The 20,880-nt window shown below is 45.5% G+C and overlaps 1 protein-coding gene across 1 annotated transcript in view; it reads left to right on the top strand.

Moving 5' to 3' along the window:
* DHX9 (DExH-box helicase 9) overlaps window positions 1-13,736 on the top strand; it is a 25,064-nt gene extending 11,328 nt beyond the window's left edge. The window contains exons 12-26 of the mRNA XM_027694533.1: window positions 73-270; window positions 1,347-1,503; window positions 1,661-1,761; window positions 2,341-2,554; window positions 2,748-2,842; window positions 2,988-3,061; window positions 3,702-3,854; window positions 5,458-5,618; window positions 7,201-7,312; window positions 7,903-8,064; window positions 8,167-8,294; window positions 9,396-9,625; window positions 11,157-11,272; window positions 12,650-12,850; window positions 13,287-13,736. Coding sequence (XP_027550334.1) covers window positions 73-270; window positions 1,347-1,503; window positions 1,661-1,761; window positions 2,341-2,554; window positions 2,748-2,842; window positions 2,988-3,061; window positions 3,702-3,854; window positions 5,458-5,618; window positions 7,201-7,312; window positions 7,903-8,064; window positions 8,167-8,294; window positions 9,396-9,625; window positions 11,157-11,272; window positions 12,650-12,850; window positions 13,287-13,551 — 2,367 coding nt within the window. The 3' untranslated portion in view covers window positions 13,552-13,736. The remainder of the gene's footprint in view (window positions 1-72; window positions 271-1,346; window positions 1,504-1,660; window positions 1,762-2,340; window positions 2,555-2,747; window positions 2,843-2,987; window positions 3,062-3,701; window positions 3,855-5,457; window positions 5,619-7,200; window positions 7,313-7,902; window positions 8,065-8,166; window positions 8,295-9,395; window positions 9,626-11,156; window positions 11,273-12,649; window positions 12,851-13,286) is intronic.
* Window positions 13,737-20,880: the final 7,144 nt, after the last annotated feature.

The raw sequence follows: 20,880 nt of genomic DNA, 5'->3' as shown, positions 1-20,880 counted from the left end.
TGAAAGAGTCTTTCAGGTGGTAATGCTTCATGCCCTTGCTGTCACTTGTACAGATGAAGGCCTGGCAATTAGAGATGGGTTGGAAAAGGGGCTGGGCAGCCTGCACACTTCCTGGTTTTTAAACCAGGGGCTGAGAGGGGGAAGCTTGCTCTGTTACAGGAACATTTACCTGCTGTGGCTTTTTCAGGTGTTCTTCTGAGAAAGGTGGAGACTGGGATCCGCGGCATTAGCCACGTTATTGTTGATGAGATCCACGAGAGAGACATTAATGTGAGTGAGCTGCTGATGCAGTCCTGATCTCTCTGTGCTACTGTTTAACTTGTGGATGTGTTTGTGTGTGGTAGCCAAGGTGTGAGAGCAAACTGTGTCTTACTAAGGGACACATATGTCAGTTTTCCATCCTCAATAATGTTTTTAGAAGCTCTTAATTACTCCTTACCTGATTAGCAGAGCAAGGACTTGTGTTCCTTGCTGCCCTCTTTTTTCCTGTTAGCATCTCCAGTGTCCTGGTCCCCTCTGGAGGACAGAACACCACGGCACAAGCACATCTTGTCCAAATAGGGGAGCACACTGAATGGCACTGTTACTCTGCAGTTCTGTTCCTACTGACAGTGTTGTATTACTGGTGATATTTTACAGACCCTGCAGTAGAAGTAGGGGAGGGATTGAATGTCATTTAAGAAATGGAAAACGTTTTCTGTCCCCTTGATTATTCTGTATCATTTTCAGCCTTGCCACGACAAGAGTGAGAGCAAGCACAAAGTTCTGACAGGATATTTAAGCTTGTTTGGACAGAATTTGGGGTCTCCTTTGGGTGGAATTGCAACACACATTTTTCTCTTCATCAATTAATTTTATGTTAATGATGTAAAATACAAGTTTTGAAATTTTGGCTGGGATAGGAATTATACCTTTGGAACTAAGGGCCTGCCTAACTGCATGGCAAAACTAAATAAATGTCATGTTTAAACAGAACCATAAACTTCACATACACCTGCACATTTTTATTTATTTATGAACTGTGGCTACTTTACATGTAAACCAAGTTTATAAAGACCAGAGGTTGTAATGTATTGTTAGGAAGGAAGCAGATTACTTTTAGACTACCTTCTTTACACTGGAAATCCTAAAATTCACTTACCCCAGGAATTGCAATAATTTCAAAACAAGGCACCGACAACAGTTTCTGGTTACAGAATGCTTTTATGCTACTTGTTACTTCTCTTGTCCAGTAAAACTCCTGTTCAATAGATGTGTATGTCTGTGTAGTTCCTTCTGGTCTCTTGGGAAGATATTGCTTTTTATGAGTAGCAAGTTAATGACTCTTTTATTCTCCTTGTGTGCAGACTGACTTCCTTTTGGTGGTGCTGAGGGATGTCATTCAGGCCTACCCTGAAATCAGGGTCGTGCTCATGTCTGCCACCATTGACACCAGTATGTTCTGTGAATACTTCTTCAACTGTCCCATCATCGAGGTCTATGGCAGAACCTTTCCTGTCCAAGGTAAACCATGGGTTGCACCTCCAGCAACTGCTTTACTTTGTGTTTTGTTCATACTCTGAGACATCCCAGTTACATCAGGAGACTCTGGAGAGATGATGAGAAGAATTATGAGACAGGTTTCTGGTAGTCAGTCCTGATCTCCTGTCTGTCCTTGCAGATTATTTTCTGGAAGATTGTATTCAGATGACTCAGTTTGTTCCTCCACCAAAGGAGAAGAAAAAGAAAGAGAAGGATGAAGAAGGTGGTGAAGATGATGATGTATGTTTGACCTTTTTCCATGTGAAAAATTGAACAACTGCCAGTTTTAGGGCTCTAACTCAAGTGTAATTCATGTGGCATTGTTGAACTAAAACACTTGTTCCTATTTTTAATCTCTGAGATTGCTGTTAACTTCAGCAATACAACTTAGTTTTCCCATTGCCCTTCTAAACTGAAGAATTTCTTTTTCATTGAAGCCAAAGTTCTAGTGTTTTGTCAATCTACTTCTCTTTAAAGCTAGAACTGAAATGCTTCTGAAAATGAAAAGATTGGTGACCTTGGAAGAAGAAACAGGGGAGCATGAGCTTGGTGATACCTTTTCAGGGTGAAAATGTAGATTCTTTCCCTTCTTCGCTTGCAGTTGATATTGTCAGTACTCACATGCATTGTCAAGAAACTTCTATAGCTTTTAATTTGTAGATTTGAAACTTCTCTTTAGGCCAGTCATTTGAAATTTTTAAAAGATGGCCAGTTTTTCTTGAGAGACAACTACCCACATATCTCATTTTCCTGTGTGCCTGGCCAGCCATTCTCTGTAGTTTGAGTAAATTAATTTATATGATTTTTTTTTTTTGGTAGGCCAATTGCAACCTTATTTGCAGTGATGAATATGGCCCAGAAACAAAGCACTCCATGGCTCAGCTGAACGAGAGAGAAACCTCTTTTGAGCTCATTGAGGCCCTGCTGATTTATATCAAGACTCTGAATGTCCCAGGAGCTGTCCTTGTTTTCTTGCCTGGCTGGAACTTGATCTATACAATGCAGAAGCATCTAGAAATGAACCCACGCTTTGGTATAAGCAGCTGTTTTATTATATTTCATCTTTTCCAAAGGAAACCATTGGCTGTGTGAGGATGGGAGTTGGATGAGAGGCTTAGGGAGCTAATTTGTTGTGGAAGTGAATGAGCAGAAATTTTTATGTTGTGCAAAGAAGAAATGAGAGTCACATAGTAGTAGTTACCAACCTTCTTGTATTCCTGTTGTAGGAGGCCACCAGTACAGGATTTTACCTCTGCATTCCCAAATTCCTCTGGAAGAACAGCGTCGAGTGTTTGATCCCGTGCCTCCCGGAGTGACCAAAGTAAGGGAGCCTTCTCTGTGTGCAGCTCTGGGCTTTTGGGGAATGTACTGCTGAATTTTTTATTCAAGTTCTGTAGTTTATTTGGCTGTTCATCCTCAGCTATTCCAGACCAATAACATCACTTTGCAATTCCTGGTTTTTACAGGTTATTTTATCCACCAGCATCGCCGAGACCAGCATTACCATCAACGACGTGGTCTTTGTTATCGACTCCTGCAAGTGAGTTCATGAAGCAGCTTTTTGTTTTGTAAATCCTACCCCTGGGAATGCAGGAAACGTTCTGGGAGCACACAGAGGTGCCTTGTGTTCCCATGCTCCCAGAGCTGTGCTTGAGGACTCTAACTCAGGACAAATTAGCATTGTCTTCAGCCGGTCAGCACGGTGACACACCACGCTGGCATCTCAGTGGGCTGGGTTCGTCATGCTGGCACTATTCATGTGAGGTGTCAGTGGGTCTCCACGCCAATTTGATGGATGCCATCTGCCAGCTGAGTGTTACAAACCCTCAGTGTCTGCCTGACGGAAAAGAGGGAAGATTTTTGTAGTCTCCTGCAGATCCTGCCTTGCTGGGCATGTCCTCTGAGCAAAGTGCACCCGGGGAGCTCATGATTTTAGGATAATTTTAAGCTTTTGAGGCAGTTGTGAGAACATCATTCTGTGTATTGCTTGGGGCATTGCTTTATAAAGAGTGATGCTTTAGCTTCCACATCCATGCCTAACTAACCAAAGCTCAGCTACTCAGACAGGGTGGCTGGCTTCTTAAGCAATGTGACTTCAAGCAATAAAATAAGAACTGATTTGGCAGGACATAAGGTGAAGAACTTCTGATCTTAAGTGATTTTTTTTCCCCCTGGAACAGGCAAAAAGTGAAGCTGTTCACGGCTCACAACAACATGACAAACTATGCCACGGTCTGGGCATCCAAAACCAATCTGGAGCAGCGCAAAGGCAGAGCCGGGCGCGTGCGGGCCGGGTTCTGCTTCCACCTGTGCAGCAGAGCTCGCTTTGAGAGGTGAGGCCGTGCTCTGCAGGGACAAAATACCCCCAGACTGCTGTGTGCTGCTCTGGTCACACTGGAGAAATCACCGCAGAAGGCACAGAGAGATGTGTGATGTCAGCTCACACTGAAATATCGCAGTTCTCTGGCTAAAAAATGTACCTGTGTCAAAATGCTTTCACCCATAGTATGAGGTGGATAAGTAGCTGATGATTTTACCAGTAAGAGCTTCACTGCAACCTACAGAACCTCTCAGGGGAAAAATAATACTGCTTGGGAATTGAGGCGAGGCAGAAAAGAGCTTTGTAGTGAGGATGAGGCTCTAGTCTGCCTGCAAACATTGAGGGCACCTGGCCTCTCCACATAACAGTCAATTCTGTCATGGAACTGGCAAAAAGCAGGGAAAGCAGATGTTGCTTTTCTCTGCATCCCCTTCCATGGCCAGGAAGCCCCTTCATGCTCCTCTAGCACCTTCCCTGCAGCTGAAACTTTTGACCTCTTCTCTCTGCCAAGCTGTTTCTCCGTTACTAGAGCCATGGAAATCTCTTTGCTGGTTGGAAAAGTCTACACAGCTGTTACACTCTGTGTTTGATCTCCCTCATGAAAGTTCCAGTGCCCCTTTCTCTGGCTGTTAGAGCATAACTGTTTTGATGTTCAACTTTATGTAATAACCTCTGAAAGCATCAGTTGATCAAAAGCTCTCCTTGAATTGCTCAAATTTATTTAGATTTGCTGTCAAGTACAGTGGGGTGATTTTAATTAACAATTTTTGACAGGGACCCAATTTTGGGCTACTGAAGTAATCATGGGACTTCATGATTTTAAAGTTACCTTCCTTGAAAGAATATTAACCCAAAATATACTAGTTCCATGGTGCCTCAGAAAGGGTTTGTGGACTTGTGAAGATAATCTTTTGAGAGATACCATCTAAATCTGGTGCCAGCTGAACCTGGATATCTGTTCAAGGTGTTTGAAACCTTTTCTAGCTGCCTGTTGCTGAGTGCAGTCATTCCCTGGACTTCATATTTCAACCGGCAAGCTGAAGGATCACAAAGGATCACTGTGCCAAAGACTTGAGAGCTCTGTGTGTTTCCATCAGGTCTTTTTTCCTACCAAAAAATTACCTTTGGAAAACATCCAGCGGAAATACTTAATCATTTTAGTGATCAGAGAAGTGTGTGCAGGAGGAGTGGGTGGTTTGGAGTTGATGGGACAGGTAGAGAAGTTCTTGTACAAAAGGGCTGCAAGCAGGTTGTCTCTCAGGAGTGGAAGAGAAGATGATGGTAAGGGATGTATAGGGCTGGACACATCCATGCTGGGAATGGGGCTCCAGCCATGCAGGCTCCGTGTGGTCAGCTCGTGGGAGAAGCCACAGTGGGCAGTGGGGATGTGAGGGCTACACCCTGTGTGCATTCCCAGTGCAGATTCAGCCCAGAGGAGAATGGAGAAGCATGGAATTCCCTGGTAGAAGGGCCCAGGCTCCAGGAGCACAGAGAGAGCCGTGGGTTGGCTCGGGGGCTTTGGAGGGCAGTAGTTTGTGCTGGTGCAATGACCTCTCGTGGTGATCAAAGCCTGTGCTCGGAGAAACGTGCCCTTCTTTGTTCTCTTCTCATCGCAGGCTGCAGACTCACATGACACCCGAAATGTTTCGGACGCCACTGCACGAGATCGCTCTGAGCATCAAACTGCTGCGGCTGGGCGGCATCGGGCAGTTCCTGGCCAAGGCCATCGAGCCCCCGCCCCTGGACGCGGTGATCGAGGCGGAGCGAACGCTCAGAGGTACCTGGGCTGCCCTCGGGCTGTTCCTGGAGCTGTGTTCCCTGCGTCCCAGTGCTTTTCCGTGTCCCTGCTCACCGGCCAAGGCTGCACCTCCCCCGGTGGGCTGTGTGAGCCGCACACGCTGTGGGACACTCCGAGGTGTTTCCTGGAGGCACCGTGTGGGTGGCAGTGGCTTGTGCAGCTGAAGAAATACTTGAATTCCCAAGTGGAGGGTCATTCCTTTGAGAAACTTGAGCCTTCAAACTCGAGGCTTGTTTTTTTGTTTCACCAGTAACTTGTGTTAGCTTCTAGCTTCCTGTTTTCCAGCTGTGGCACTGCTGTGTGCAGCACAGACTCAGTCCAGTGCCTGAGGCATTCACAAAGCTGCTGGAAAAGCACTGAAAAAGAGAGGTTGCTAGTTCATTGTATAATTACTGCTTTGTACAGTTTGCTGACCCAAGATCCGATTTTCTCAGGTAATTAAATCTCCAGTTTATAAATCTGCATAAAAAGCCAGGAGAAACTGAGGTGGGAGTTGAGCTGTCTCCCCACTTTTTTTGAGGAACTAACTAGAATATGAATAAAATGGGGCAGGGAGGAACCTTAAATTTATGCTTTAGATGTAAAGCAGTGATGTCAAACCTCAGCACACTTTACCAATGTCAGTAAATAAACACTTCTTAAAATTTTTAACAACCAGAATATCTGATTGATTGTATACAGGGGGGAGACCAGAATGAAGAAGAGAGCTGGGGATAGGTATTCAAGTTTAATGACTTTCTGGTCTAAAAATTGTTAGTGCTTTTCTCACTGTGCAGATAAGAAGTGCAGAGCCAGGGGAAAAGGCAAATGTTTTCAGCTCTAACACCAAGTAGCTGTTTCTGCAGGTGCCTCCCTCTCCTGGATGACCTGTGATTTTTCAGTGCAGGTACACTGCTAGTGCATTTTCAGGAAGGTGAGATGTTACTCTTCAAAGTATTCTTTAGGCTTTTGGGTTCAGTAGGTACCAAGAAAAAAAATGGATTTGATGGTGGCTAAGGAGTCCTTTATGTGTTTCCTTTCCTGTTTAATTGCTGAGGCTACAAAGCTTTTTTTTTTTTTAATGTAAAAAAACTCCTGATAGCTTTGAGGATGAATACAGGTGATGATTTTTAGGTAATGGAAGGGGGGAAAGGCAGGTAAAGCCTCATGGAAGAGAGAGTTTGTGGTGGTCTCTTTTTGAGGAAGAGAATTCTGTGATCTGGCAGCAGCAATGAAGACTCCACAGTTGGCTGTGATTAGATCAAATATAGGGACTTGAAGCAAGTTTAGCAATGTAATGGTGGTTTGTACAGAAACAAACTAAAAAAGGAATGGAAAAACATGTATGTGAATTAAATAGTGATTATTTTAGCTGTGGAGGAGGTAGTAAAACTTCTGTAAAGCTAAAGTAAAATCTACCTGACCTCAGTCCAGTTTGGAAAATCAGGTTGGCAATATTGTAAACAGCATTAAACTTAAGTACAGGTGGGGTTCTATTTAAACACACAGAAACTCTGCATTTCTTATCTAAGGCTTTCTGGGACTAGTTAACCCCCTTTGATCAGAAGGCATCTTGTTTCAGAGCTGGATGCCCTGGATTCCAACGATGAGTTGACACCTCTTGGAAGAATCCTGGCCAAGCTTCCCATTGAGCCTCGTCTGGGCAAGATGATGATCATGGGCTGCATTTTTTAGTAAGTTGAGCACTCATCTCAGTGTCTTGTTCTTGTTTTTCTGAGTTCCTGAGCCTCTTGACATGCACTGTATGAGAGAAAAAACAATATATCTAGATGAGCAATAAGTGCTGCAGCTGGGGAGAGCAGACTGAATATTCATGGGAGCAGAGGAGAAATAACTTCCAGTGTAGGGAATGAAGTAGTTATGAAACTGAGAGTTCACTGCAACAGATCAGTGGAGCCTGAATATTTATGAATTAAGAGTGGGACTGGAAACACTTCAGTATAACCGTGAGCTAGAGGTGGGGAGACATGGAATTTGACACTGAGGTAAGGATTAAAATGAATCCCCAGGTTTTGCTTTGTCATTGTGATGGCTGCAGGGTCCTTTTCACCAGGAGAAGGTGGTGTGTGGATGGGGAGGAGGGGAGGGAAGATAGACCTGATTTAACCTCCACTTCCAGAGAAGTGTTTCAGTGAAGAACTCTGGTAGATAAGGGCGAGGTTACTAAGATTTGTAGCAGAGAAGCTGCACTGCTGCCAGCAGCCTGCAGCAGGTGCTGCAGCAGGAACTGAATGACCCTGATCCCTTCTGTGGCTCCTTTCAGCGTGGGAGATGCTGTTTGTACCATCTCTGCTGCCACCTGTTTCCCTGAGCCCTTCATCAACGAGGGCAAACGCCTGGGTTATGTCCATAGGAACTTTGCTGGGACCAGGTACTCGGATCACGTGGCTTTGCTCTCTGTCTTCCAGGCCTGGGACGATGCCAGGTACGTTGTCTGGCGCAGCAGCTGAGGGGGAGTTGTGGGTAACACAGTGGGAGCTTTCCCCTTCCCTGACCAGACTTGTAATTCCCTCTGTTTGCTTTTCAGAATGGGTGGTGAAGAAGCAGAGAAGAGGTTTTGTGAGCACAAAAGACTCAGCATGGCCACTCTCAGAATGACTTGGGAAGCAAAAGTCCAGCTGAAAGACATACTTATTAGTTCTGGCTTCCCTGAAGGTGATTCTGCTTGGACACAGTAATTTAAGAATTTGCATTTTTCATTCTGAGATGATAAATAAATAAGCAGGATAATCTGTGTTGAACACACAAGCACAGAGGGTTTAGTGGATTTGCCATAACACTGCTCTGCTTTTAGATGGATTTTAGTGCTGTCTCCTAAAGCAGAGAAGCTGTGATGGGTGTGGGGCAACACAGGTTGGCTTTGGAGGCTGAGGTTAGGGCTGCAGGATTGAAAATCTATTAAGCAGCTGTCCTTGGAGTGTTACCTCCCTGGTTTTCTTTCTCCTTCCCTTTTACATCTCCAAAACGTGCTGTACTTCTCCCCTCCTTTCCTTTAGCCTGAGCAGGGAGTCTGTGTGAGCTGAACAGTGTTGAGCTGAACCCTGTGACTCCTGCTGCAGGAGGGATGTGCAGCAGTGTGCCAAATTATTCCATTTTCTAGGAAAAAATAAAATAAAATTCTTAAACTTGACCAGGTTCTGAATTGGCCAAATGTTGCTGAGGATCTCAGTGAAATGGTTTGTCTGGCTGGATTGAGTAGATGTTTATCTCCCCTTCTTTTCCTTTTTGGTTTTTTTTTCTTTAAATTCCTTTAATTTTTTTTCTCCTCACGCTGCTAGGATCACTGCTGTATTTACCCTTAACTTTCTTTCTGGGCAAGATGACCTGAAAACAAGCTCCCAGAGACTCTGGGGAGGTTTGTAACAAATAAACTAATAAAAGCATCCATTCTGACCTCCCCCTGAAGTTCTGTCTCCAGAACAAATGACAGTAAACACACTGTGGTACAGCACATTCTGGGCAACCCCCTCTCTCCTTGTTTATGAAGAGTTTGGGAAAGAAAAATACCTCCTTGTTAGCAGTATTTTTCAGCTTTTTGCTCTCCATTAAGAAATTCAAAGTTGAATGTAGAGCTGGAATGCTCTGAGCACAGAGGTCATTGGGGAGCAGATGCACCTCTACCAGTGGACTGAATCAGAAAATGCACTGGTCCAGGATCCTAAACAACCCTGCTCTGATCCAGGATCCTAAACAGCTCTGCTGTGCTCTCCTCCATGCCCTGTGGGTTTGAGCCACTCCTCTGTTCTCTGCCAACAGAGTGTTTGATGACTCAGCCGTTCAACAACACGGGCCCAGACAATAACCTGGATGTTGTCATCTCCCTGCTGGCTTTTGGGGTCTACCCCAACGTCTGCTACCACAAGGAGAAAAGGAAAATTCTTACCACGGAGGGGCACAACGCTCTCATCCACAAATCATCTGTCAACTGCCCTTTCAGCAGCCAGGACATCAAGTATCCATCACCCTTCTTCGTTTTTGGAGAAAAGGTAAAGCTTTTGGGTTTGTTCTTGATCACGTGCTGCCAGATTGTTCAAGAGGCTCTTCTTGGTAAAGAAGCCATAAGGAAAAAACCTGACTGTGCAATATTTAGCTTGTTTTTTGGGGAGGGGCTGTTGGTTGGTTGGTTTGCTTTCCAGAAAGTGAACTTTATGTGGTCCTGGTGTCACTCAGCCTCCCAGGAGCTTCGAGTCAACCACATCCAGTAGAAAGTCCCTGTGAGTTTTGTGACAACAGCCAGATCACAGAGAGGAATCTAAACCATTATCTTCTTTCAGAGTTTGTTTTGGGAGCTCTTCCTTGCTCATCAGGCACCAGAGAATTTTTACCCTTATCACTTCTGCTACTTATGAATCAGGGAGAAAAGAGGGGTGTGGAATATGGCAGTGGGGTGCTCCTGTTTCAGCCTGAAGGTAGTTTGTCATCTGCCGAGGGCAATTCCCATTTCCCAAACATCTCTCATGAACCCCAGGATGCTTTCCCCAGGGTCCCCAGGATGTGCTCCTCCATCCCCTGGATCTGGTGTACTCAGCACGTACCTACATGTCTCTGGAAGCCCTGGGAGATCTCCTGTGCTCCACTGATGGCCTCCATGAGCTCAGCTGCTCCTGCTCACCCGTATTTGCAGGAGCAAACAAAGGCAATGCTTTTATGTTTGGTAATAAATGGAATTTTAAACCCTTTGGGCACTGGCTGGGATCTTGCCCTGATAATGTGGATTCTCACATCCATAGTTCAGAGCTGTGGTGAGGCTTTGCCCCTCTTCACTCTCTGTGTCAGGATCCCGGGAGGGTCAGACCTTCAATCCCCCTCAACCATCTCTCTAAATTGAGCTTCCCTGAAAACACCAAAAGACTTTTGAGCTCAAAAAGCTTTGCTTTGAGGACAAACAAGTACAACAGATTCTGCTGTGTGAAAGAAGGAGGGAGAGAGGAGCTGTCAGGGTGGGAGGCTGAAATCCAAAGTGCTGCTCTTCTGTTCCTCTTTAAAGTGAGGGGCAGGAGCTGGGTAGTCAGGGCTGTTATCTCTGGCTCAGGTCAGAAATCCAAGTGCTCACTTTGAGTTCAAGCTTAAGGTCTTGTTTCTATTAAATGAGAAAGCAGGCTGGCACACTTGCATGAGTAGGACTCTACTGAAGCAGCTTTTCATCACAGCCCCAGCAATGCAAAAGGTGGGAAGATAATTCAGCTGTGCCTTGGTCATTTTTAGGCTGGCAAAGCATGAAATGGCTCTTGCTAAACCCCAGCTGCATAACTGCAGACACAGAAGATGAGTATTTCTAAATAGCTGTTGGGTTTTGATGGGTTTTTTTACACCAGCCAGTACAGAAACACTCCAAACATCAGCCTGGCATTAAATTTTGTTTGTGCACGTGCTCTTGTAATCTCCTAACATTATACTTAGATTTTTTAGTGTGTTGTTGGGTGGGGTTTTTTTCACAAAACTCTCCAGTTTCAGTGTCCAGAGGAAGGTAAGGATCCGTTTTCCATTTCAAGAGTTGTTTTCCTCTCTCACCTGCAGATTCGAACACGAGCCATCTCTGCCAAAACCATGACCTTGGTGAGCCCACTGCAGCTGCTCCTCTTTGCCTCCAAGAAAGTCCTGTCAGATGGGGAGCTCATTCTGGTGGATGACTGGTATGGACCTCCTTGGTGCTCAGAATCGTGGAATCATGGAATGGTTTGGGTTGGAAGGGACCTTAAATCCCATCCAGTTCCAAGCCCCCTGACTGAGGGGGAGTGTCAGTTCTGTGGACACAAATATCCCTAGAACAGGGACCCCAGAGCAGGCCCTGCACCACAGGTGTGTTGGGAAGGCATCACCTTTGTTTCCTGGGAGGAAGGGAGGGGTTTATTAGAGCTCTGTTCCATGCAGATTATCTGCTTCAGCTGAAAACAGGACACCAGGCAGTTTCCATAAAAACTGCTGGGTTTTTCCCCTTTAACTGGAAGGTGAATAAGAGGTATTAGGAGTTTTGGGCCTCCACTTCAGACAGAGGCTGAGGAAACCTTGTTTTCAAGTCTTGGAAACAGCTTGAGGAGAGCAGTGATTGCCTCTGGCCGTGTAAATGTTGTGGCCATGACCAAATACCATCTGGGTGTCTTTTTGTTCTTTTATTTTTTTCCCCCTGGTTGGTGAAATGGAGGCAAAGAAATGCTTAACCTTAGTTCACTAGTATTTTTGAGGGTGGCCTGGGGCTTTCAAAATCTTGGAGCCTCATGTTCTTAGTTCACTTTTTATTTTTGTATCTTTCTGTTTTGATGCAAGAAGTTACATATTGATATTATCTGAGTATAGAATGACAGAGTCCCAGAATGATTTGGGTTGGAAGGGACTTTAAAGCTCATCTCAGGTGGACACCTTCCACTAGCCCAGGTTGCTCCAAGCCCCATCCAACCTGGCCTTGGACACTTCTAAGGATGGGGCAGCCACAGCTTCTCTGGGCAACCTGTGCCAGGGCCTCCCCACCCTCCCAGGGAAGGATTTCTTCCAATATCCCATGTAACCCTGCCCTCTGGCAGCTTGATACCATTCCACCTTGTCCTGTAACTATCTGCCCGCATAAAAAGTCCCTCTTCCTCCTTTTTATAAGCCCTATTTAGGCACTGGAAGGGGCTCTAAGGTCTCCCTGGAGCCTGAGAAACTCCAGCTCTCCCAGCCTGTTTCCAGAGCAGAGGGGCTCCAGCCCTTGGAGCATCTCCACGGCCCTGTTTTAATTCAAGATCAAATTTCGACAGAAGAATAGTTACATTTTAGCAATGTCAAATTTTAGGGATCTTTCAAATCTGGCCCTTCAGTGGGGCCAATCTGCCCCAAATTAAAACTTCAAAGATGAGCCTGGAGGTTTCTGGCTCAAGGAGGAGCCGCTCCCCGGGGCATCTCGGTGCCGGGCAGTGGGGGTGGCTCTGACCCTCCTGTGTGCCGCAGGATCGGGCAGTGGGGGTGGCTCTGACCCTCCTGTGTGCCGCAGGATCGGGCAGTGGGGGTGGCTCTGACCCTGCTCTGTGCCGCAGGATCAAGCTGCGGATGCCGCACGCACAGGCCGCCTGCATCACGGCCCTGCGCGCCGCCGTGGAGGCCCTGGTGGTGGAGGTTTCCAAGGATCCCGGCATCATCCGGCAGCTGGACCCGGCGCAGGAGCGCATGCTGACCGTCATCCGGCAGCTCTCCAGGCCGGCGGCCGCGGGCATGGCCCTCCTGGCTGCCAACACAAGGTGAGGAGCCGGGGGGCGGCGCAGGAGCCGCAGGCTTTGGCTCTTGGGGGTGTGGAATGCTCCCTGCAAAGCCTGGGGGGGGCAGAGCACCGCCTGTTTCCACAGGAAGGACGCACGGATCTCAGCAATAAAAGCTTGTCGTCACCTCTTTGCAAAACACCGTGACTTTTTAAAGAAAAGATAATTCAGATTTATTTTGGGCAAACCTATTTGTGGAAATAAATATTTGGCTGGGCTTGCACCCCTCGGTCGCCCCTTGTTTTCGTGCCTTGCTTCTGAAGCAGAGGAAAGCTTCCGAAGTGGAAAAGGTGTGGTTCCAACACTGATCTGTTACAGAACCCAGAGGTGGCTCAGCTGGGGATCTTGGCAGTTCCTGCAGCCTTTAGGAAGCGGGATTTGTGAGGCTGCCTCAAGGCTCTGCTGTTTGTCCTTGCAGGTTCGGGGACGGCCCCCGGCCCCCCAAGATGACTCGCTACGACAACGGCGGCTCCAGGGGCTGGGGAGCCCCCCCCAGGGGCCGAGGGTACGGCGGGTACGGATACTCTGGATACTCCGGATACTCCGGCCGGCGCTCCAGAGCACGAGGATACTCAGGGAGCCCCTACGGAGGTGGGGGCGGCTATAGAGGAGGAGGAGGAGGAGGAGGGGGGTACCGAGGAGCGGGCGGGGGCTACCGGGGAGGCTACGGGGCTGGGTGGTAGTGGTGGAAGTGCAGTGAAGTCTTTCCAGGGACTTCCTCTCCCAAATTCCTCTCTTCCTCTTCCCAGTCTGTTGCCGTTTTGGTTCCTTAGTACCAGTACAGCTCTGCAATATATCATGCCTTTAGGGAACTTCCTGCAAGTTGTATGATTTTGTTCTTAATAAAGAGTTTGTTTGTAAAGACTTACATGCCATATGTTTGATTTTGGGTTTGGGTTTTGGAGCCTTCTGTTGTTAATTGTGGTTGTTGGAGATATGAGGCAATCTGAGGAAACCTTTTCAGTTTCTAAAACCATTCTCTGCCAAGCAGATTCCAAATTGCAGCTTGGGCTCAGTGGGGATTTCTCTTTGTTGTCTAATAAGCTGTGCAAATAGCATTGCTGCAGTGGTTTTCCAACCATGTCAGGCAGCACTTGGTTCCTTTGCAGGCAGCCATGCTGTTACCCTTCCTGGGGAGCTCTTTGGCTGATCCAGGTCACGTGGGAGCATGGAATACCTTCCCCGAGACTGATGTAATGCTGCTGGTCTCTGCACAACTTGGAGTGGTCTCAGAAGCATGAACTGCTCCCTTCATCCAAGGCAGTGTGCATTGCCACTGCTTCTCCCAAACATTCCTGCACATCCATGTGGAGGAGAGCAGTTCCTTTATGGGAATGCACTGATTGCAGCCTGTGGATTCCAGACAGTGGAAACTCACCGTCTCCCCATTAATCCCACTGTGGGAGATGGTGGTGGGTGAAGTTTAAACAGGAGGCAAGAGATGGGTGCACAGTGAGGAAGGTGAAACAGGGTCCCAGGGGTTATTAGATATAGGTACAATATTCTGTGATATTAGCAAAAAATTGTTTTAGGGGGGGTATTTCAGTGTTGTCCCAGCTAAAGGAATTCCCTTTTTAGAGTAAAGTTGATGTTTGTCAGGTCTATTGACAAAAATTAACTTGTAACTATAAAGCTATTATTAACTATTACTGGGGAAACAAGACAAAAAAGGTTACCATTAATGCCCCCCTGGCTGTGCTGGTTCTGGTACTGTTGCAGTGATGAATTCTGTAGCTCCCCAAGGTGTCTGTGCCTCTTGGGCACAGCTCAACACCACAGCCCCATTCATCAACACGGAGATTAAATCTCCTTGGTGTGATTCTTCGGGTGTCCTGTGCAGGGCCAGGACTTGGGCTCGATGATCCCTGTAGGTGCCTTCTATCTCAGGACATTCCGTGATTCTAATTTCATGTTGCTTGTAAGATTTGTTAAGAAAGTTAACGGGTACTTAGGGAACAGGCAGGTGTAATAAATGGAAGTGTGCAGGTCACAGGCTGTGGAGGGGGAAGATGCTGTGCACTTTTTAGCATCTACAAATGGCAGCTTATGGTTTTATCTGTGTGCTTAGTGTTTTACATATTAAGGAGTGTCGAGCATGAAAGTACTGCTTAACAACATTCAGTCTGGTTTTTAGTATCTAATCCACCAGGCCCAGTTAAGTGGGGAAGCAATAATCCTTGCCTACACTTGGTGAATAGCACAGTCTAAACAAGGATTGACATGCTAATGAGGAGCTTAAGCAGCCGGGGTACAGAAACCCGAAAATTAACCTGAAATGACATGTACGTTTTCACAGTAAAAACGGAGCTTGCAGTGAGTTTACTGTGTCAGTGCACGGATCTGTGCTCTGCCTCAAAAAGCCAAAGTGTCAGAACACTCACAGCTCCTGTGCAGCACATTTAATTATTGGAATTCAAGAGGAAAGAACTCCCTGAGCTCTGCTGTACCCACCTGAGGTGTGCTGGGTTTGGATATCACATGTATCATGTATCTGTTGGCTTTTGATATCACAGAGTTCTAAGGGGATTTGGAGACAATCACAATTTCTACTGCTTTTCCAGTTCCAAGTGGAAAAGGACAAAAATAATATTAATAGTGTCAAAACCGTAGTCTGAAGGATAACACTTGGTAGTTACTTGAATTTTTATCTTGCAGATTAGCATGGGGATTAGCTAACTGATCTCTTTTTCTGCCTCCAAGTGAAATGAGGAATGCCAGCCAGAGGAAAGCTCATGTCACAGGTACAACTGATCAAGGTGAGTGGCTTATTTGTCTCTGAAAGCTGAAGGATTTCGATGACCCCCCCTAATGTGGAACTGGTCTGCTCACCCAGAGCTTTGATGGGAAAAGGTCTGGAAAAGGCTGCCTGGAAGCAGTTTGTCAGCTCAAACACTGTCTGTCCTGCCCTTATGTTATAGGGAACTGATTGGTCACTCAGTTCCTACTCTACTGTATCCCAGTGGCACAGGATTTTTTCCCCTAGACAGTAGTTGATAAATTCTCCTCTGCTGTTTATTTGCTCACTGAAAGTCTTTAATGGCATTAAAAGCCCCGGGGAATTTACTGTTCCCTATCATTTGCTGGGAACCATTAATCAGGGCTGCTTTGAGCTACGGTTCATAAAGGTAAATTAGAAGAGAACACAGTACTAAGGCCCAATAATAATGTGTTTAGTGAACAGGGATAAGTTTACAGCCTCTTGTTCTCCTGGGAAAACGACCTCATGGTGTTCAAATTACCACGTTGGTGAAATGGAGGGTCCACAGAAAAATCCTTCACCACACAGGAAAGAGTGAGCACTGCTTCCTACACTGAGCAGCTCAAAACCCAGCAAAGTTTCCAATTTAAGAGCAATCTATAACTCTGCCCTGCTCTGTTTCCTGCAGTCACTTCCTTTTGCAGAGGGTTTTTAGATACCAGGACTGTATTATGGAATTCCAAGTTTTCCTCCCACGCTGCCATCTGCAAAGGGAGGTTCAAAAGGACCATACTGGAAAATACATGAAGAACTGGGAGTTTTTTGCCATAATTCGACTCCTGACCTACAGCCAGTGCCTGGCACGTAACTCCTCACTGTTCCTCTTACCTTTGTTAAAGGAATTAGTAGGCAGGTAGGGGGGCAGGGGAGTAAGATCTGACTCAAGGATTCCAAGGAGGAAGAAAAGATCCCTCAAGTGTTGGGGTTTTTTTTGATGATGTTACATGTTGTAAAGCATTTTCAAAGCTAATTCCTCTCAGAACTGGCTGCCCAATGGATAATTCTAGTGCAACAACCACTTCAGCTGTTATTCATTTTGTGCTCAGCTGCTCCTTTGTTTGACAAAGAGACAGGGCCAAAGCTCTTTGATGGAGTTGGAGTGTCCTGTAACCCAGATCCCCACGGCACGGTGGGTTTGTTGTAGGTTCAGTTCTACGCTTTCTCACACAGGAACTCTGCCTCATTCCATGCACTGATAAGAAGTGACATTCCTGAAGATGTTTTCTACATCTGTTTCCTGCTTGCCCTCCACTTTTCCACCCTTTGCTCTGCAGGCCTGAGCAGTTCTGGGATTTGGTGGCAAGGAAGAATTTGAAGAGTTGGGTCGATCCAAAGTTGGCCTGGTGGGAACTGTACAGGCATTGGTCTGCTGGATGGTCTCAGAACAGGAAACTTCTGTGAGAAACTCCCAGTGATGTCATAGTTTCCAAGGCACCATTATAAACTTGAATTTTTTTAAAACCTTGGAGTGACTCAGAAATCTGGCACTGTCCGAAGTACGAGCTTGGCTGGTTTGGGCTGAGCATCTGCAGTGGGAGGAAGGACATTAGGAGTCCTCCTAATCCAGCTGAAGATGAATTTAAGGCACCAAGGTGGAAGAAAGAATCCATAAATGCCAGGTGCTGGATCAGAGCTCAGAAGTTTTATAACAACTAAAGGCCATGGATATAAAAGTTAGGATCAAAACACATTATGTGATGTAATATTATGGTAAAAAGCAAAAAAATCTTCATTATACTGTGCCACACGCTAAATAGAATATTTTGCTTATATATTTCTGCCCCACAACCCCTCTTAAAATATAAAATATTTCTGGTATATAATCACTAAAGCATAATTAAGGAATTTATATGCTCATTTACGTAAGAAGAGATTTTTCTCCCTGACACTGCCAGATTTCCCGTCATTCCCAACAGATTTAATCCAGTTGCCAATTCATTGTACATCCTTTATATTCTGCGTGCAAGGTGCAAGGCACCTGCCTGTTATCCCATGGATATGCAGGCAAGGGAAACTGCAGTTCCAGAGTACTTACAAAGTGCTGAATAACCTGGAAAACAAGCCCCAGGCTATTCAACCAAAACAGTCTTCTTTCCCCCTGGAACAATTGATACCTTAATAATAAGGGTAACAACTACTTACAATAAGAAAACTAAGCACAGCAATGGAAACTGCTTGGTTTTGTTCTTAGGAGAAGCCAGATGGGAAGATCCCTGACTGTGAAACAACTGTAGGCTTTTAGATATTTATAATCTCCTGAAATGCCCCCATATTTATAAATGAACAAAGCAAGCCCCAAAAGCCCCGGGCCTTGTGTGGATTTATGCAGGAAAGACAGAATGTGCATTTTAAGACAAAGGTTTTCAAGTGTTACAGGTCTTGAGACCCATCTCAATTAGAATAACCAGTCTCAAACTAGATGGAACAAACCCAAATTAATCAACCAAGTTTTGCTAATTCTCTAGTTTGTAACCTGAACCTGGCAGAGCCAGGAGAGAGCTTTGAAACACTTGTTCCTGTGCAGACCATGCTCACATCCAGAGTGCCTGGATCACTGGGACAGCAGCTGAGCAGCAGTGCTGGTGTTTACTGCGTGACCTTTTACAGCTGCCACAAAATGGCTCATCCCGCTCCCTTAGGGCCAGTTCAGACATTTGGTTTGGCTAGTGGAGCTGGCAGGAGGCTCAGGAATGCTTCAGGAATGCAATTTGGCTTTGCTCATCCTTTGGGCAGGGCAGCAGACAGAGGAGAAGGGGAAGAGGGGTTAAAAAATCCCATCCCTGTGTCTGTAGAGGCCAGATGTGGTGCAGTCAGGTAGGAGAGATGCTCCTGTAGGAGCCCAGCAGAGCCCCAGAGCCCTGCTGTGCTGGTGAGGACGAGCAGGGGCAGTGAAGCACCAGATGGGCTAAGCCAGGCTGAGCAAAGAGAACACACCAAAACAGAGAGCCGTGGGTCAGTGCCCTTATCCTGCACCAATCCTGCCCTCACTGCAGAGAAACAGTGCCTGGTGAAGGGCTTGCTAACAACTCCCAACTTTTCCAGCCCAGGAGAGGCACTGGGGAGGCCCTCAGCCTCAGGACCATCTCCAGTGCATCAGTTAGAGAAGATAACTCTTATATGTGTACACACAGAGATAACTTTGCTTCCAAAGAGCTTTCCTTGTTTGCTGTAGGAGTGCCCGTGTTCGTGTGGTTACAGTGGTAACTCCTCACAAAGCACCTCCAGGAGGATGTGGATTTTCGGTAGAAGTTGAAGGTGCAACACACACTGATGCTGGTGTGATGTAAATCAGGATAAATCATGTTCCTCTGCATATGCTGATGACTGCTACAGATCACCACCATCGCTGGAACACGGGAGAACCAGAGCGAGTCTCCCCCTTTAATTCCAGTTTGTTCCCAAAATTCACAGTAAACAGCAACAACTGTCTATTAAACAGATGAACAGAGGATGCTCAGAGGGCCCTCATATTCTCTGCTGTGGGGTTTTGCAGTTTTTCAAGCTGGCTGTAATATGCAGTGTGAGGAAAACAAAGTCAAACCCTGAGGAGAAAAGTCAGCTTACGAATTGCAGGTGCCATTTGATAATCTTTATTCTGAGGGTGCAGCACCAATAACAAAGTAAAACAAGTCAACAGCTAAATGTGAAAGCATTTTCATATTTGCAGACTCTCGAGAGCTTCAGATTAAGATTTCTTTTTCTTCCCTCATTCAGGATGAAGTCCAAGACTTAAGTTTTTCAAAACTCAGAAATTTTATCTTTGAGTGTTTCAAATTGCATTTACTCAACAAAGTTTTAAAAGAATTTAGTCTTAATTTTTTCCAAAGAAAAATCTCTGGGATTCAGACTGATTGTGTCACTTTAAAAGTGACTTTAAAGTGACTTTGAAGTGTCACTTTAAATTTATCACTGGGAACAAAGACAATGTTACAACAACTTTATCTCCCTGAATGGTTCTCAATCACAAGAGTCATCAGGATCCAGCCAATGTTGCCTACTTGACATTTTTGACCAAAAAGGTGTTTTGAAATGTCCTGTCAGCTCTCCAGATAAATTGCTACAGCCTTAAAAACTCTGTGCACTGAGAATAGTGAAGCAACATGGAACAATGCCTCTGGAATAACAAGAAGAAGGTGGGAGGAGGACACACAGCTGGAGTGAGGAGACAGAGATTTCTGTAGAGCCAAGGATGGGGCAATTAGAAGCTGATAGACATTTCTATACGAGGTCAACTGAGCCAGAGAAGCTTCCAAGCAACGTGACTTTGGCCTCACATGCACGTGAAGAACCAGAGAGATGGATGTACCTGTGTATCTTGTGATTCAGCTCACAAAGCTACTTAAATAAATGGTCTATAACTTAAACTGAAAATCAGCATTTGTGAGAACACCATCTTATCCTCCTGCAATTCTTTCCAGGCAGAATAACTTTCCAGGCTCAAAACTATTAAAAAAACATACATTAAAAAGAATGGCTACATCAGGTAGCCACAGTAACCAACATTTACAAGTGAGCAACAGAGGAGTATGGAGGCTGTCCCAAATCCTGGTTTCTGAATTTACATTTTAAAGGATGGCTCCTTCCCTCGTTGCCTGTGACTCATATATATACAAAGTTGTCTAAACAATTCAAGTAGCTTAGTGGACTTTCCCACACTATGTAACTTTGAGTTGCTCCCATGGAGCCTTCGCTTTCAGACTGAAGCTTTCCATGTTCACCCTTGGTAAACGGGACCTTCAAACTGAGTGGAGGCTCTCCAGAAAAGACCCATGGAGGAGGAGTTACACACAACTTAATTATGGACTCAGGTCTGGCTTGTTTTGTTCCAAGTAAATGATCTTTGTCAGGAAAGCAAGTTTAGTAAAACCAGATCTGCAGAAAGCATTCTCTAAAGAGGACTTAAAAATCACTGTAAATAAATAAGGGAAGAAAAAGAGGTGAACACATGGTGGCTGCAAAGATGTGTGCATAAGAACATGTATGTTAGTTCTGCATATCCTAATGGAAAGATTACTTCTAAAATGTACCCAATTCTCACATCCAGCATTTTTACACTGTTAAAAATTTGGAGAGAGTTCAAAGCGATCACAAAGTGTCCGAGGCCAAAAATAGGCCTAAGGAAAAGACTTCAGCCTTGGTAACTTATCCAAGAGAAGGCTGGGAACTGAATCTTGAGCTGAAAGTGTTTACATAACAGAAGTCTTAAAAGAAAGCATTAGTTGTCTTTCTAAGAAAAAAGACTTTCTAATCACAA

This window comes from Neopelma chrysocephalum, unplaced genomic scaffold, assembly GCF_003984885.1.
Source record: "Neopelma chrysocephalum unplaced genomic scaffold, ASM398488v2 Primary Assembly neopelma1_98, whole genome shotgun sequence".
NCBI classification, from domain to species: Eukaryota; Metazoa; Chordata; class Aves; order Passeriformes; family Pipridae; genus Neopelma; species Neopelma chrysocephalum.
The sequence above is the reverse complement of the archived record's forward strand: the minus strand, read 5'-3'. Positions and strand labels throughout refer to the sequence as shown.